The 18246-nt window shown below is 39.0% G+C and overlaps 2 protein-coding genes across 4 annotated transcripts in view; one reads left to right on the forward strand and one right to left on the reverse strand.

Moving 5' to 3' along the window:
* The window catches only part of mtrex (Mtr4 exosome RNA helicase), a 17374-nt gene extending 15449 nt beyond the window's left edge, over window positions 1–1925 (forward strand). The window contains exons 24-27 of the mRNA XM_008423759.2: window positions 243–299; window positions 379–541; window positions 952–1056; window positions 1530–1925. Of these exons, the coding sequence (XP_008421981.1) occupies window positions 243–299; window positions 379–541; window positions 952–1056; window positions 1530–1582 (378 nt within the window). The 3' untranslated portion in view covers window positions 1583–1925. The remainder of the gene's footprint in view (window positions 1–242; window positions 300–378; window positions 542–951; window positions 1057–1529) is intronic.
* Window positions 1796–18246, reverse strand: part of plpp1a (phospholipid phosphatase 1a) — a 17369-nt gene continuing 918 nt past the window's right edge. The window contains exons 1-6 of one of the 3 annotated variants that reach the window (XM_008423758.2): window positions 12332–12406; window positions 10323–10474; window positions 8454–8734; window positions 6194–6251; window positions 3417–3593; window positions 1796–2754 (exon numbers count right to left, since the gene is read on the reverse strand). In XM_008423758.2, the coding sequence (XP_008421980.1) occupies window positions 2638–2754; window positions 3417–3593; window positions 6194–6251; window positions 8454–8734; window positions 10323–10346 (657 nt within the window). In that variant the 5' untranslated portion in view covers window positions 10347–10474; window positions 12332–12406 and the 3' untranslated portion in view covers window positions 1796–2637. Of the gene's footprint in view, window positions 2755–3416; window positions 3594–6193; window positions 6252–8453; window positions 8735–10322; window positions 10475–12331; window positions 12487–18246 lie in introns of those variants that run through there. The other 2 variants (XM_008423757.2, XM_008423756.2) reach the window with 2 other exon arrangements.

Consider the following 18246-nt stretch of genomic DNA (forward strand, 5'->3'; position numbering starts at 1 on the left):
GCTCCCCCCCCTACCCGTCCCCCTCTGGCTCTTATCCTGCAGATTTAATCCAACTTGTCAAAATAACCATCACTAAAGCTTGGATCCAATGTCGGGGAAATAGTTGTTTAAATAATCCCAGTTTTCAGGCTTCACTTTTTTTTATCAGCGGTCTCCTCAGTCAGGCTCATATAAGGTCTAAACAGCAGCACATTTTGTTTGTTTTGCTCTCTGATCATTAATGAAGTCCTTCCATCCTGCAGGCCAACGAGATGCCAAAGCTAACCGAGCAGCTGGCCGCGCCGCTCAGACAAATGCAGGTGGGACTTTATGACGCACGAACGGCTGAAGGGAATTCAGCTTTAACAGAGATGTGAACACCGCTGTTGCTGCTTTCAGGAGTGTGCGAAGCGCATCGCCAAAGTGTCCGCAGACGCCAAGCTGGAGGTTGATGAGGAGACGTACCTAAACCAGTTCAAACCTCACTTGATGGATGTGGTGTTCGCCTGGTCCAACGGGGCCACGTTTGCTCAGATCTGCAAGATGACGGACGTCTTTGAAGGTTTGTTTCTGGCAGGTTTTTAACCGTATCCAACGTTTCTCCCACTGCGTTCTTATGTTTTCTTCCTCTTTTTTTCAATGCTGCTTTTTTGGGGGGTAAAGGAAAAAAAAAGATTTATTGTGCGGTTTAATTCCCAATCCAAAGTTTTCCTAGAAGTGATCTCATGAGTAAAATATGGGATGGTACCATAATAAGAAATATGAATCTGGGTTGAGAAACCCAAGGGAGGATTCGATAAACTCTTGTGTGTGCGTGTGTGTGTGTGTGTGTGTTCTGGCAACCCAAAGAGAAATGAGAAATTTCTGCGATTATTCAATCAGCTCTGTTAATTTAACTTTGAAATGACCTCTTGGGTGTTTTTATTTTCTTGTAAATGTCTCCAACACTCAGAGCTTTTGTTTTTCTTGCAGGAAGCATCATTCGCTGCATGCGGCGCCTGGAGGAGGTGCTGCGACAGATGTGCTCTGCAGCCAAAGCCATCGGTAACACTGAACTGGAGAACAAGTTTGCAGAAGGTAAAAAACACAGCTGTTCACTTAAATTGATGACCTTTTCAGTGAAAACAGTAGATCAAATGGGTGTAAGAATTGAGCCGGTCAGGTTTAAAAATCTTGATTGATCTTAATGTATTTCTTTTTTTGGAGAGGTCTGAAAACATGTAAAAAAAAAAAAACCCACAATCTTTTACTACTTGTACTTATTGTTGCAAATATTTTCATCTCTTTGTTGATGAGTAAAATTTAAGTTATGCATGTAGGCATTATAGGATTTGAGACGTAGAGCATGCTAACATCTACTTCTATGTAAAACTGATGTTTAACTGGACCTGAATGCTTTTATTTAAAAACACAAATCCTTACTAAAATATCTTAATGGAATGATGCAGTAATGTATTTAACTTTCATGTTGACATGACTGAAAATTAGTATAAAACAATGTGCAACAGTACATGTGAATAATTGTATAATTTTGTCGCTTTTGTTCGCAGGCATCGCAAAGATTAAGAGAGACATAGTTTTCGCTGCCAGTCTCTATTTATAGACGCAAGATGCATCGTCACGACTTCAACCCTGAATCTGTCCGACCCAAAGTTATCCGAACAACTCTCATCAGGATTTACTCCACTCCATTTTGTTTTCTCCATAACATCTTGGTTAAAGATTTATTTTGGATTGGAGGCATCTAATTGGTCAGAAAACACTGTACATTCAAGTTTTTATTGAATTCATACATCAAACACATGCATCATTTGAGTTCATGTTTGTGAGTTAGATGGCTTTATTTTTCCTTATTTTAGACATTTGTACATAATTGTAACATTTGTTTTTTTTTTCCATAAAAAGTCTGTATGGTGATTTGTTGACATACAGATTATACAAAAGCACATTGTTCTGTTTTTGTTTTACATAAGATCCACAGGGAGCTGTAATAGCAGCCACAGCAGTCCAGTACAAGGCAACACAGGACTCAGCAGTCAGCTGTTGCATCACGCTTAACCCAAAGACACAAAACAAACACTTGGTTCATGATATCAGGTTAGACAGCAGCGGTCTGGATGTGCAGCAGTGCTGTTCTCTGGCTTAGGGTCAGCTTCATCCTCCGCTAACCCTCTTCAGTCATTCACTACTGGAGACATAAAACTGACCCTAAATCAGATCCGTGAGCACGCTGACTGCAGTTCAGGAAAAGCACTAAGCAGGATTACATTCACAGGTTTCCAACGCGCCCTCCCTCCCCAGCAGTGGTCAGATCCTTTTGGTGCATGCAGTTTTCCCTCCGCTTCAGTAGATCACACTAATAGGTCCACCTCATTTTTTTCCAATCTTCAGCTTGTGATCTACGTCTGGACACTTTTCACAATCTCTCTTTCACACGAAGCGCACTGGTAAACAAGCACAAAATACCCTAAAGTGTGAAATTCAAAGAGGCCATGTGTGGTTCTGAGAGTTCAGATTACTTGAGGAATAATCAGGTAGTTCATACTAGACGTCCATGCAGCATATTGAATGGGGGATTTGCTCGGGATTAAAGGCTTCGAAGCTGGAATTCTGGGCGTGCGTTGGAAGGAGAGGTCTCTTAGCTTAGCTCCACTTAGCTTAGTTGGGACTCTCAAAGTGGTTCCCGTTTGTGGGGGTCTCCTGCAGCGTTGTGTGAGGGATGTCCGTCTCTTTACGGCACTCTGTTGTTTTGAAAAAGTCCGATATGAAGAAGACCTGCAGGAATCGGAAATAAAAGTTTATGCAATGCAGAACTTTTCATATCTACATTTTGTCACATGGAATAATGCTTATTCCATGCAGACCTACAAAACAATGTGTGTGATTATGGATTGGAGATAAAGTAACGGTTTTCGAAATAACTGAAAATTATTTTCAAAAGGAGTTTGCACAGCAAGTCTTGCATGTCTTTACCTCCTTTACATATGTAGAAACTGAAATCTTTACCTCAACATTTTTAATTAGTTTTTACTCATTTGTTCTTTTTTTTTAGGTTTCATGCAGAGAGTCTGAACAGCAGGTTTTAGTTCTTGCTGCAGATTTTAAATTGGATTTACAACTGAACTTTGACTGGACCATTCTAAACACTGATCTAAACTGCAGCGCCTGCTGCATAGTGGGGGTTGTTATCCAATCCAAAGGTGAACCTCTGCCATAGTCTCAAGTCTTTTGAAGCCTCTAACAGGTTTTCACTGAGAAATCCAGAGGATTTTACTAAAATAACTCCTCCCACTTCCACTCTACTTTGCACATTTATGGCATTAAATCTCCAAATTAAAAGTTTAATATATAAAAAAAAAAGTGTGAATACAATTGGAGGACAACTTAAATGCAGCTGGAGATGAAATATTTAATGACTAGGTGATTGCAGCACGTACCACCAGCAGAGCCATGACTGCGCCCTGCAGCAGCCCTGTCAGCACGTCGCTCCAGTGATGTTTGTAATCGGAGACCCTCGACAGGCCGGTGTACACCGAGGCAGCGATCAGGAAGAACTGGAGGGTTGGTCTGAGCAGCCGCGCCCACTGGGCCTGAAGCCGCGCCTGCAGGTAGAGCTGTGGAACGCAGATCGGTGATTCATGTTTGTCAGACAACACAAACGAGCCAAACTTGACTTTTGTAGAGGAAACAAGTGGCTACAAACGCGTCATTTAAAAAAAAAAAAAAATCAAGGTCACTGATTGATGTAATCAGTAGTGGTATGAAAATGAATCTTACTAAATGTAATAATTGCCACATATCTTCTACAGCAGAATAATCTCTGTTAAGACATGTTTAATCCAACTGTAAACCAGAGGAGTTGAATAATTTGTCGGCTCGCTTTCAAATGGTTTTGTGTCAAGAACACAAAGTCCAGGTCTGCGTTTTCATGTTCCTTCCTGCTACACTTTACTGACGTAAATGCTGACCAAAGACTAGTGCTTTCCATAAGTGAGCTTCCACCCCACAGGAGAAAGGAGCTTATTTCATTAATGCTGAGACTTTGTCCCCTGGTCTATTTATATCTGAATGTATTGAATGACTCAGCAGCTCATAAAGTTTATCAGGGCTTGGCAGTAAAACCAGCTCTGGACAATCGCAGCAGGGTGCTACTGAGACTGTTCATAAGGTACAGGAATGTGATCTTTAAACATTGTGGCTTAAATGTAAATAAATATCAGCGCCTGCCACTACAGCAAGACCATAAACAGAAACATCAGACTCAACTTGCCTGTAAATGTCACAAAAAAATCATCTGACTCAATGCAGACACCAGATAATAGCTCCTGTTTGTCCTGTGTAGAAGCTGACTGGATCCCAACAACGTTTTTATGAAATTCCTTTAAATAGCAAGGAACACCTTGCCTGCAGTTTAAACACAAAGGAGGGTTCAAAGTTTAATGTTCATCCCAGTCTGTACTGAACTACTGAACTTTAAGCTAACAACTAAATTCAGAAAAAAACGTTTTATCTACGTAATTAACTTAGGGTCTGGATGGAGATTTTTATTTTTTCCTAACCGGGGTTGTGGGAAGTAGTAATAAGCAGACAGAGTCTTACTTGCTCTCAAAAGCAGTGACTGTGTGATTGAAATATTAAAGATAAGATGTTTTATTGAAGAATAAAACTATAAAGCTCCTTATAGTAGGGCCACAAAAGAAGCCCTAAAGGAAGAAGTCCAGAGTGCATTCAAGAATGATAAAACCAATGAGCTCTTTATTAAATAAATGAAAAATAATCAGTATTCTTCTCTAAAATGTAAATATATTAAAAACTTTTTCCCCAAAAGAACTATTGGATCAAGTTGCATGTTTTCCAAATTCTGATAAAGATAAACTTTTTCCACAGCAAATACAAACAAGGAAAGTAAAAATAAGCATCACAATAGCATATAGGATTAATTGTTTTGTTTTATTATTAATATTCATGCCTCCCCACCAACAAAAACTGTGGAAAAACTGCAATAGATGCCTAGTGTCTCATAACTCTTAAGAAGTCTGTTAGGGACATTCCCTTCAGATTAAATCAAGAAGTATGAGAACCAGATCATTAGCAAAAGAACGAAGATCTTATCAGTTCCACTACAGTGGTGAAGCTTTAACAGTCATTGTGAAAGCTTCACCACCCCAAGTCTCACTTTCAGTAACACTTAGGCCTGCCACAATAACAAATTTTGCTGGACGATTAATTGTCTAAAGAATTATTGCGATAAACGATAATATTGTTTCAAGACCTTTTGACACTGATTTAATGGAAATGACTAATAATGCATGCGATTTCCTGCCATGGATGGATACACTTTATTTTCAAAAGAACACATAACACTGGAACTGATAAACTAAATCAGTTCCAGTGTTAATGGATTCTCAGGCTCCATTAACAAAAAACGTACTTGAATAAAACCTCACACGGCAGGATCGAACCAATTGAACCGTTATACCTGGGATTTCTGTCGGCTAATGTGTCTCTCAGGTTTTGAAAATGGGCCGACTATCAGCCGACAGCTCGTGTAATGTGCGCTGGACATTACACAAAGGAAATGGGCAGGGAGGGTCAGTGGAGAGCACCGGAGTTTAGCCTTTTTTCATTCAGTGTTATCAACAGAAAGAAAAAAGGCAGGAAGAGACGATAAAGCCGATAATTAAAATGAGGTCGATAGGTTTAATTTATCGTGCGATTAATTGATTTATCGTTTTTTACGACAGGCCCAGTAACACTATGTTGTTCTCAGTCTTTACGCTGAACGCAGAGGGCAGATTGTGTTGGCCTTGTTTTTATTTTTGCTATCTTTAAAATAAAACATACCCTAAATCAACATGTTTAGAGATGTTATCTTGAAAATATTCCAGGATAAACCTTCCCACAAAATGCAAATATTTCCATTTCAACCTCCTTCAAGATGATCTGCAGTTCTTTGGTGAGCAGCTGGTTATTTTATCCAGTCTTCAGTGTTTACACTGAACTAAACATGTCATGTTCTGATTTCTTTATCTGCAATTTATTTTGATCCATAACAATTGACAACTAAACATCAAACTGAGCTGTGACTGATTGAGGTGACGTATGTAAACTGTATCTGGTATGTTTAAGTTAATACACGACGCTGAAATCATAAATTAGACACATTTATGAAAAACATTTCTGCTTAGTGTGCAGCTTGGTTGGAGGTACTTACAGCGAGGAACAGCATGCAGTACATGGAGAACGACGAGTGGCCAGAGTAGAAGGACAGTCTGCAACAGAAAGACAGATGCGTGACTCAAAAATGGGACTGTGTGTGTGTGTGTGTGTTTGTGTGTGTGTGTGTGTGTGTGTGTGTGTGTGTGTGTGTGTAATCTGTTCAAGCAAACGAGAGGCTGTGCAAACATGCGCTGCCTCGGCGGGCTTTTGTTCGTACACGTTTCGGAGAAATGATAACCGAGGGGGGATGTTGAGGTTACATGGAGCTGCTCTTCCAAACTGTCCCCTCTGCCTTTGCTACTTCCTGTTTGAAACACAGTTGTTGTCATTTCACATCTGTGCGTGTGTGACGCAGACGGAGCTCGACCTAATAAGAAACCTACGTTTAAAGACAACTCAGAGACGATGTTCAGCTCATAACTCAAAACGACGGAAGAAATGAGTGAAAGTTCGGCTCCCGCATGGTGCAAACTGAGGCTATCCACCGGGAACATCTCGAAACCATCTTATCTCGTAGATAAATGTAAAACTATTTTACTTCTGGAATATTTTTTATTCCCATTTTCCTTACAAATATGAAACTAACAGGTTTTCTTGACAGACTGCTCAGATTTTATGTCATCGATGTCTCCGTGCACTCTTACCAAACACAAAGGGAGCTAAATAAAAATTCAAACCACACATTGCAGATTTCTAATTGTGGGAAACTGAACATTTTCAAAAATGTATCAGACAGAGCAGTGTCATCACCAACAGTGACGTGTCCGTTTTACTGCTATAATTTGTACATTCTCAGAAAGCATGTGCTCCCAAGAAGAGATAGGTTTCTTCCTGTGATGCACCTTGCAAACAAATGTCTGTGCCCTCCAAGATCAGGGGATCTGTTTCTCCTAGTGGATCAAGAGTCTTGTTACAGTAAGATGAGGCCGAGCAGGACACCCTAACCAGCCCTCTTTCTTGTTCTGCTGCACTTTATTAGACCTATTAGTGTCTGGCAGGCCGTCCTAAACGCCCGGATGAAGCAGCTGGAAATCTGTGTCCCCAACATGAATCTTAAAAGCACTGGATATCTGCTCTTCAATCAGTGGATCCCTCTCTTGCACTTCTTTTCAAAAAAAGAACAAACAGACTACCGATAAGGAAAAACGGCAACAAATACGCACCGCGCCCTTGTAGATTTACCGTAGGTGACAAGGACAAAAACCAGTGGGCACATGTAAAAGCAGCTAAAGGACAAAAAAGCGGAAGGTTTAAGAAACAAAGGGGAAACCTGGAAAGTACAAAGGCTGCTTGGCTGTAAAGGACAGCAGCATTTTCCTCACATCCCAGAATAAACTCTCCACCCTCAGCAGTCCTCTGTGGTTTCATCTACAGTAGAATGAGGAGAGGAAATCCTCTCCTCCCAACGTTCTTCCCGCTGCTCTGAGCAGATAACAGACACGGAAAAGCTTCGTAAAAACAAGCTTTCCTTTCCTGTGCCGTCAGTACAACCATCATCGTATTCCAACCGGTCTCCACTTTTTATATGACATCTGCTTATAGCTTTTTAAAAATAGATCATATTTTCATTTTACATTCATTTGAATCTTTAATAACAATAATCCTGACAATTGACAGTTTTTTTAAATGACATTTAGATTAAAATATTCCAACCTTGCAGATCTGTTCATTTTTTCCCCCACTTGTTTTATAAGTTTAGCACATAGTGCTCAACCTGTTCTGGTTTATTATGCCTAGATGGTCGACAATGTGTCTGTGTAACTTTTACTTTTTGTACTTCCAAAACAGATTAAAGCGTAAGGCTTCAGGGATTTTGATTTTACTCCTTCAGAGTTCAATTTCCAAATTACTTGGGCAAGAAAGAAACCGAGGTTATCCTCTGAGTGATTTTACACTTGAAGCTGCAAGTAAAGACTTGTAATCATCACATTTATCTGAACAAAGAGGGAACAAGAGGAGAAAAAGCTTTTATTTCCAGTAAATGCTGGTCGTATCTTTCCCCTCCATTGTGAATATTCTGACTCAGTTTAAGATATACAATGAGGAGAACTGGGTTTTTTTTTTCAATACTCATTCAATTCTTTATACAACTGGGACATTTTGGTCAATGTTTTTCCTCTTTCTCGAATCTAAACTGGTTTGACATCAGGACTTTCTAAAACACACTTCCTCTTTTAGAAACAACCTGCTGTCACTGTACATCATCCAGCAAATAAAAAGTTCAAGATCTGAAGGGGTTTTGATCAGACGCATACCTTCCCTCGTTGACCATCTTCAGATCTCCAGTGCAGTTGAAGTTTTCGATGTAGACGCCTGCTGAGCAGTTGACGAGTTTCCAGTCCGGTTTGCACACGTCAAGGAAGTGCGGCCTGAGCCGGCCGATCGAATACTTTGCGATGTCCGTCAGAGACTGGCTCATGCCGGCACCAAAGACGAAGGTACCGACGGCTTTGTAAACACAGGCAACGTAGTTGCCGAACGTTGATTTGGACTCGATGCGCTTTAGATAAACTAAAAGGCACTCGCCAAAAACCATCTGCAAAGGAAGGAGAGGAATAAGTTAGAGCTTAGCTTAAGACAAATGTCAAAAAGTAAAAAGAAGTAAAATCACATTTTAAGATAGAGAAAAGAAAAGAATGTTTCATCTTGTGAATATTTGTCATGAAGTTGTTAAAATTACTGACGTTTTTGATTTTTGATGTTGCGTTACTGCAAAAATTGGTATTTTTTGATCAAGAACTAGAAAAGGAGATTTTTTTCACACCTATTCACAAAAAACAAGCAAAGAATATTACAGATGAGCATACAGATGAAGTTTCAAAGTCAGAATATCTTTTACTGTCTTCTTATTTTGAATAAACTAAAAAAAAAGTTCTGTTTTGTACTTATTGTTAACTTTGGATAGAACCAGAGCCACTGCTTTTGCTTTTCCTGTTTGCTACAACAACTGGAGAAGACAGAATGCAGAGACACAATAGGTCAGTTTCTCCACATTGCAGATTTAAAAATAAATAAAAAGATATATCCCAGGAAGATGTCCACTTAACAAACATATTATTTAGTTATCTTTTTCTCATAGTTAACTGACTTAATAACAGTGCGGTATATGTGATAATTGGCACCCCTGCTGGAGATGAGTAAGAAAAACCAGCTATATTTAACACAGTCACACACAAAAACGGCAACAGTTCTTCACACACTTTGGAGATTTTTTTTCTTCTTAGTGCAATTGAATAACATGTTTTCCTCTTTCAAATTTACAAAAACGGCCTTGTGTACCACATCTATACAACAGGATAAGATGAAATTATAAATGGATAATTAAACATTCCTTGATGCTCTGTTTAATTTTAAAATAGTGAGTTATAGCTTAATAAAATAGCTCTCATTTATTTCATAGCATCTGTGGTGCTGGTTATTTTCTTTAAAATAAAAAATTATTCCCCAACTTGGGATGTTTTTCTCTAGGGTGCATTTTTTTTAAATATATTTTGTGTGCGTCTCTGTCTGTGAGAGCATGCTGCTGGAATAAAAAGATTTGGTATTTTAAGGGGTGCCAATAACTGTGGAGGAGGCTGTGGCTTACATGTCTCTGTGGTTGAACTTGAAAGAGACAGCAGTGACTGTGCTTTACGAAAACCTGACAGATAAGAGGCCAACAGCAAAGCTTAAAATAACATCCGACCTGGTTAGCCGTTCCGCTTAATACTGACCCTGAAACAGCACAAACTGCAGCTGAATTCATGTGTTGCTATTATTTTGGATATTAGTTTGACTTTCTTTCTACAATTTCGAAATTAGCTCTCAGATTTATAGTGATCTTCCCATCTGCCATTTTTATTTACGATGCATCCATCTTAAAATAAACCCTTCGCATACATCTTTCTGTTTCATCTATAAGCATTAGAAAGATCACCTTTGTTGAAACAAGCTTGATTAATAGCGTGTTCTGTTGGCAAATCAGGACGCACATGCAAATGTGGAGAAATTATTTTAGCAGAAACACAAAGAAACTCAACCAACGTGTAAAGGAGGAAGAGATTAACACAGAATCAAAGGGCAGGAAGAGCTGTTAAAAGAGGCACAGAGGGGAACTGTGAGCAGGTTAAAAAAAAAACACTTACAATGAGTATTGTGCAGGGAATCATAACAGCTCCTAACAACTCATAGGAAATGGTGTCCTCTTTATAGGGGTACTTGATCGTATCGTCATTACAGAAAAAGCCTCGGTGGAAAGGCCTGTGCAGCAAATTGAGTATTGCAAACGGGAGTCCCGCTGGCAGAGAGGCAATGAGAGAAAGAGAAAATACGAGTTATAAGAGGGCGTCCGAACAAATTCCCATCATGCACCAGCGCACCCATTTGTAAAGCCAAAGACTGCAGTCCGATGAGAGGGTCCCAAAGAATGAAGCAACCCCCTGCAGGAAGTGTCTTGCCCAGCTTTCCAGGAGGATTGTTAATGGTTAAAAGACAGTCACATGTTAGATAAGAGTGAAGGTTAGTCCAAAACATAATCAACAGACAGAGCATAAAAATGGCATTTCTCGTGAGGTTACAAATCATCGCTACCAAGAGCATCTCCGCTGCGATCTCCTCTGAGAAGCAGGGCTTGTGTTTCCGAACAGGCGTCAGACCAAACAGTCATGACTGCCTGGAATCCTCTGGGTCTCTCTCCTCTCTCTGTATGGAAATTTCCTCTCCTTGAGAACCGATCATGGAGATCCAAGTTTCTTCAACCCCTTATCCTGCCCCCTCCCCCACAGCTCTCCCCACAAGTTGAACTTTTACACATAATCACAATTTAAAGGTGCGTTTTGACTTTACCAGTAACCAGCAAACATCCTGGGTTATTCCCACTTATCCCAGTGTAATAACCGGAGCCAAATCAGAGAACAAAAGTAGAAATTTAGTTTTTAAAAAAACTACCCTAAACCTGTGAGGATAATGGGAGGGTGCAAAACCTTTCCAGCTGATCAAATATTCAACACATTACGCTTCCTATACTTTACGCCTACTATAAACTTATTTAAAACTCCTATTTTCTTTGAACTTTTTTAAAGGGCTACTGCCAATTCTTTTTTGGAGGGCAAATAAGTCACTCTGGTTCTATATATATATATATATATAGAAAATGTATACTGATAGATGTAGAAGATTTTTCTGTTTATGTCTTGAGATTGCTGGTATTATGATGATAGTTTGGGTCACTATTACCCCACATTTTTTGACTCTTTTCTTTCTTTTTCTCCTTCAATTACTCTGTGTGATCCATTGTGGGCATAAAGTAAATTAAAGTAATTCCAAAAGGATGAAAAATACTATTACCATAAAGAATTTGCATGGTTGGTACTTAAAATACCTTAGAAAAATCTAATAACCAAGCACTTCTTTGCATTTGCGATATTAGAAAAGATTGAGATATAATATATGGTGCATTTTTACGTAAAAAGCACAGGTTGAGCCAAATTCAATTGCAGAGTGAAAAAGTTTCAGCATACAGTCAAAACGCACCTTAAGTTCCCGAAGAAGCAAGACAGCAGCAACACACAATTGAGACTTTAGTACATATATTAACAAGCAACAAGCATGCATCCAGCTCCCATTACAGACTCCAGAACCAAGTGGTCCAGAGATGCATTCCAGCTGCCTGCATGTCTGACAGACTGAATAACAGCAGCCATGAAAAGATCAAATAACAGCCCATGTGTAAACCCTGGAATCTGCTCCATGCTCAGACTCAGAGATTGTTTGCTTCCCTTCAACAAATAATTGAACTTCTTAAGTGATTATTTAGATTAGCTTCAATTTATTTCCTCATTTGATGTTTTTAAGTGGACATCCTCCTTCACATCAGTATCTGCTAAGTGCTCGCTAATGTGCAGCTTTTATCAGCTCTGACAAACCTCTCCCAACATGGATATTTTTGACTTGCTAAACCAGGACGGAGCGTAGCCGTTAACGGACGAAATGAGAGCTTCTCGTTGTGGGTGTGGATGAAAAAAAAAAAACGGCGCATTTGTTTCACCTGAGGCACCGGCCTCGGCACTCCTTGGACACGTGTGTTACGCTTGTGTTACACCAAGTCAACATGCAAGCCCTGAGACAGGCTGCCTTGAGCAACTCTACTACTTACAGAGCTAATGGGCAGGCAGAGCCCCACAGAGTAGAGCACGGTGGAGGTGACTGTGCTGGGGTGGAAAGGGTACTTGATGCTGTCATCGCTACAGAAAAAGCCCCTTTGGTAGGGGCGGACCTTACCCAGGTTAAAGATTGCCAGAGGTAGAGCCCCTGTGGAAGGAGAGATCGGGACGGGTTAACACAGGAAAAAGTGGGAGGTTTACAAAATAAAATCTGAAAGAAAAAAAAATATCGTTAGAGTGTAGAGATTATTTCAAAATAAAAGCCAGTAAGGCTGTTTAGGGATGCGCAATTTATTGGCGATAACATTGGTATTGGCATGTCAGCCAGTTCTTTACATGCTGTTGCTGATCTGATTAGAGAAACTGGGCCGATATTAACAACCCACGTTTATTTCCTTCAAGTTTGTGAATGTTTTGTGGAAGGAGCAAAGAGCAGGTATCTGGTATTTGTTTTGGCATATGGCGGTGATGTAGAGGTTTTTCACATTATCAAGGGAGCTACATATGATATCTGTAAACATCAGCGGCCGTAACAGATATATTAACATCAGATATCGTCCCAGATTCTCAAATTGGTACATCCCTCGTGATATAAGTATCAAAACAAGCGCAATAATGCAAATACCTGCAGCAGTATATTAAGTTTACACATTTGAATAACTATTTCTCTAGTAACCTAATATTTGTGATTGTCTTATAGCTTAAAAAAGCATAAACAGCTCAATCCAACGCACCTTACACTCGTATTTTAAGAAAAAAATTACATATAATCATTTTCTCCATACCCACATACTTTTTTTTTTTAATCTGAAAGAAATACGTATGGATGAATAAACTCAGTTTTAGTCGTTTTAATTAAAATTGTGTCAAACTGTTTAAAAATCCACAAAGCATCTTTTATTCCCACACCAGTTGGGTTTAAGAAACTGATTTCAGGCACAATTTTATGCCAAAAACCCCTAATGCACACTAGAAGGTGGATTAACATTAACTACAGAGCTTGATTATGTCATATAGAGAGATGGGAACAGCAACCGTTTATGTAACAGAAGGAGAAACTTTTTCAGGCGTTGGAAACCCAAAACCAACAAATTGTTTAACTCCGTCTCTTTTCCTCAGTAGATTTATTCCTGATGAAAAGATGTCTTTAAAGTCGGAAATCACAACATTTAACATAAATGCGGTCAATTAGATACTCAGCAGCGTTCTAGGGAAACGGGAAAATAAACAAACCCAATGCCAGAAACCACACAGATCCACTTCCTTTAAGCTGTCCTTTTTTTTGTGGAAATAACCGAGACGTTTTTGTTTGGTGTGAAAAAGACAGCCATGACTGAACACTCCCTACACATAGGATACCATAAAGATAAAAAAGGTAATGCTAATCGGTTTTGACAGTGCAAAGTCTGCGGGGAATGCTGCTGTCATCTCTCTGGCTGTTTGGCCTGTTTAACCCATTGTGCTGCAAGAAAGAGTCGTTCCCCTCATTCAGGCGGAAACCGAGTCGATTGTTGAGCTGCGGCCCACGTTAACGAGCAAGCGAACACAGAAAACGCATCGGAAGGAGAGGCAGCTGAATCTCTGAAACTATTCTGCTGCAGCTGCACCCTGCGAAGCTGTGACGGCTGCAACAGCTGGAGACATTAAAAAAAAAAACTGTGCCGCAGTTGTGACACACAGGACACAACTAATAACAGTATAAACGGTTTAATCTCACAACTCAAGAGTTAGCGAACGTCTTGAGTTCGCACTGGTTTACTTCCTTCTAGAGGAACTTCATTGAGAACATTATTTTAGCAACGTAGACTCAAACGGGACAAGCAGTCTTCTCTGTGAAACATTCCTGTACTAATTGCACATGTATGGCCCTACAAGATGATTTGCACCCTCAGTAAAGACATGTATAAATACATCTGCCTTGCTTGCATAGCATGTTCTCTTATCTTTACGATTTTAAGGAGTCACTTAAACAAACAGGTGTCTCTGCCACATCATGTTCATATTTAAGGGTAACAGGATGTCATGAAGCAAGGCAAGTAATAAAAAGTTGGAATACAGCCTTTAAAATGAAGTTATTATAAAATGAAAGTGACTCTTTAACAGGTGGGTTTTAGCCTTGATTTAAAGCTGCAAAAAGCTTTTCTTTTTTTTTTTTTTGCAGTTTTCAGGTGCAATAGATGAGGGCGTGTGCTAACTCTTGACTGTCCCTCCTTTATTGCTGTTCATTTAAAGTCTGTAACCAGTTTTAGTACGTTCAAAAATCAAATAAATCTGTAGTTATGTCAAAAACAGACCCGTACCCATTTTTGATGTTTTACATTTTTTCTGTTTGTATACATTATGTTGTGCTATTTTAAATGATTATCACTTCATTTTTTAGAGTTATTTTTCAAAAAGCCCAACTAGGGACAAGTGCTGCGAATTAGCTGTTGCTATTGCACCATGAGGCAAACATGGGACTGCTGTTTTATTCAGTTTGTCTATGTCGATGTGTGTCTGTCCCTATCAAATAAACCTTATAATGATATTTACTCAGCTGGGAGAGGTATAGCACATCCATGCGTTGATCTGTTTTAAACATCTGCTCAACGCTTGAATGGATTCATAGTCGTTTGGTGAGATTATAATGTAGAGCTGTGCGTCATCCGCATAGCTATGGTAACCTTATTTCGTGTTATGATATGTATGATTAAATAAAAATCAGTTGTGTGTGATTATGTTACTACAGTAAAAGATAAATTCATTGCCCATCTCTACCAGGGATAGGATAAATACAGAGCTCTGTCTTGTTCCTGTGCATCCATATAATTTGCTCATTAAATACCCGCGCAGTGCAGTGTGACCACTGACTCCAGGCCGAATCTCAGGACAAATGCTCAAAGACCCCGGTTATAATTTAATAATTTCGTTTACTTGGAAGACGAATCCAATTAGCAGACAGAGTTCAGCTCAGACAGCTGGCTTGGTTCTCACTCGGTGCTCATTTTACTGGGAGGATTTTCAATAGCTCTGTTGGCAGATCAGCCTTGGGTCAAATTTGAAAGTCTAAGCTTCGCTGGCCTGTAGGCATAGACTGGATGGATCACGGTTTAAATAACTTCTTCAGCTGAACTTTTGTTTGTAGAGCTAGATAATTTTTTAGTTAGATACCAAAACAAGTGGCCTTAAAAGCAGCAATCACCATTCTCAACTTTTTTTTTTTTCTAAATCACGCAAATAGAAAACAATTGAATCCCCAAAATCTGCAAAAATGTTTCTACGAATATTTTTTGTATCAAAATACTTTGATATTTTCATTTTAATGTTGCATGCCTTATTTACCTGTAAGCTGGTCCAAAAAAAAGAAAATAACAAAATGATTTTTTTGTGTTTTCTATTAAAAGTAGAAGAAAAGCGACAGTAAAGTTTGTGTGAGAACTTTCAACTTGAAGATTTCGGCCAAAATTTGGAAGCCACTGTAGTAAGAGGGCGACATTGTTTTGAAAGTGCAGTAAAGCTACACGTCTGTACTAGAGCTACATGTTCTACCGCAACCAGTAACTCCACGAGATATCCACTTAATATCTACATTAGACTTCCAGTGTTAGCTCACAGTGTAAACAGCAGAACGTCGAAAAAGGATCAAATTCTGCTCTACAAATAGGAAATTCAGCAGGCGGTTATTCTAGATTTTGCTAAAGCCTTTCACCTCTGCAGTCATTTGTTGAAATTAAGATTTAAACCACCCACTGGTTTAATTGACACCAAGTTTAAGTCCGAGCCCACTGCCTCTGAGTGAAGCAGAGTTTAAACAGTGATTTACAACATACTTTAACTGGGACATACTGAGCAGAAAATCATTGTCATGGGCTCATTAAAAAGCCCATTGGGTGATAGTGATTGGGTCACACCGACCCAATCACTATCAGCACACTCACAGCACACTCACTTTTTCCTCTTACTCAATAAATACATATCAATAAAAAAAATATTTTGGAATACAGATTGTATTATTTTTGCAGCAAATGGGAAAAAATATATCCATGCCATCGGGTTTTTTTTTTTTTTATGTGTGAATACCATGAAAGTGTGGCATTTTTAGACAAGGTTGTGACACTATGTGAAACTTATTCCTACGTTTAAGTCCAGCTTAAGAAACAACTAAACAGTTTCAAACCAAGATAGAGAGTGTTAAAGTGATAAAAGTTAATACAGCAAATCAGTCATTGATGGAAACATAGACGCTCCAGAGAGAGAGAATATCTAACTGACAAAGTGAGACAGTTCAGTCTGGATATAATAACCTGACTGACAATCTAACACAGCACTTTTGTCTTGATCCGTGTGACGCTGCTTCTACTATTATAATTTCCATAGGTGCTCATGCAAGACCCCACGCCGGGAACCTTGTGGTTTGGTGAGCAAAGATCTTTTCCACTCTAAGGTAGAGACATGACTCATCACAGCGTCTAAGCATCCCATTCAGGAAATTCACGTGAGCGCTTTTAAATCATACGATCATGCACTGCAAAGGCTCAGAAATTCCCCCATGTGAGCTCAAAAAGTCACTTCATGGAAACATTCAACTATAAAGCATAATCGTAATCAGGGCCGGTCCGAGGTTGAACTATAGAACCTCGCCAGAAATTCATTTGGGTGAAGCTTCCAGTTGAGCCCATCAGCAATCACAAAGCGACTGGGCTTAATTTTATATTTCCCGTGCATTTTCTTTTTATTATTTTGATTGTTAACTTTAAACTACTTAAAATTAAGTAAGAGTTCCTCATTTTTGTAGATAGAACAGTGTGAGAATTATAAAACAGCGTTTTATGTTGTTGTTTATGTAAATAGTGAATTCAAGGAATTTCTGGATCAGGTGACAATGTTGTTCTGCAGCCGACCCAGTTCTGAGGTGTATATTCTAAGAAAAATGCAGAAAGGAAAAAAATCTACATCTGAGTGTCTACTCAGGCTATTTTTAGGACGTAAAGCCCAATAAGCAGCATGTCACGGACTCAGAGGAAATGGACAATGTTACATTATAAAAAAGTCAAACATTTTGTTTTTGCTTTACCTATTAGCCATGACACTCATTACCTGTTAGCCAGAGGCAATGAGTTGAGTGAACCCAGGACGTAAAATCAAATACTCATCAACTTTTCTAAAAACATTTACAGAGTGCAAACAATGCCTTTTAAAAGAAAAATATATATAATTATGACTATGAGCTGGTGTGATCAACTTCAGTAAAGATACAATAATTAAATTTACAAAAAAAATGTTTAAACATAAGCTAATTGCTAAACTCATTTTCAAAACTAACACAATAATATTAAACTTTTGTTTTGTTTTCTTCTCTTTTTCCCCCCCATACATACAGTTAAAACACAGGAACAGGTTTTAGGCTAGTTAGGCTATATACTAATGTTTACAAATATACCTCAACTAACTGTATATTTTAAACAGTGCTGGCTTAACCAGATTGCAGGGTGATACAGCATAACTTGTTTGTTCCTTTTTCAGCCAGCTGACTGGCTTTGTGAAGCAACAGGCAGGGGGTGTCCAGCAGGTAAAAGATTGAATCCCTCTGCCACTTTCTATTGCAACTAAATAGAAAAAAAAAAACGTTAACAGTATTAACTGGCTTAAGCTATTCACATACATTTCAAGCATGCCTTAACACATGTACAATTTACACATTTGTGGAATGTCGTGTGAATTCACGTTCTTTCTTCCCAGCTTAGCAGCTGACTGTGTCTCCAATTATGTAATTATGCGCAATTTTTACTAGTACCTCGGGCCGGCCCAGACTGCATCTAAAAATTATGCAGTCAGAAAAAAAACAAAAAAACATGAGCTGAGCAGTTGTAACAAGTTTACAAGCATCTAACAAGCTCAAAGGTATTTGGCAATGCTAAGAATATATATA

This window comes from Poecilia reticulata, linkage group LG12, assembly GCF_000633615.1.
Source record: "Poecilia reticulata strain Guanapo linkage group LG12, Guppy_female_1.0+MT, whole genome shotgun sequence".
Taxonomy (NCBI): Eukaryota; Metazoa; Chordata; class Actinopteri; order Cyprinodontiformes; family Poeciliidae; genus Poecilia; species Poecilia reticulata.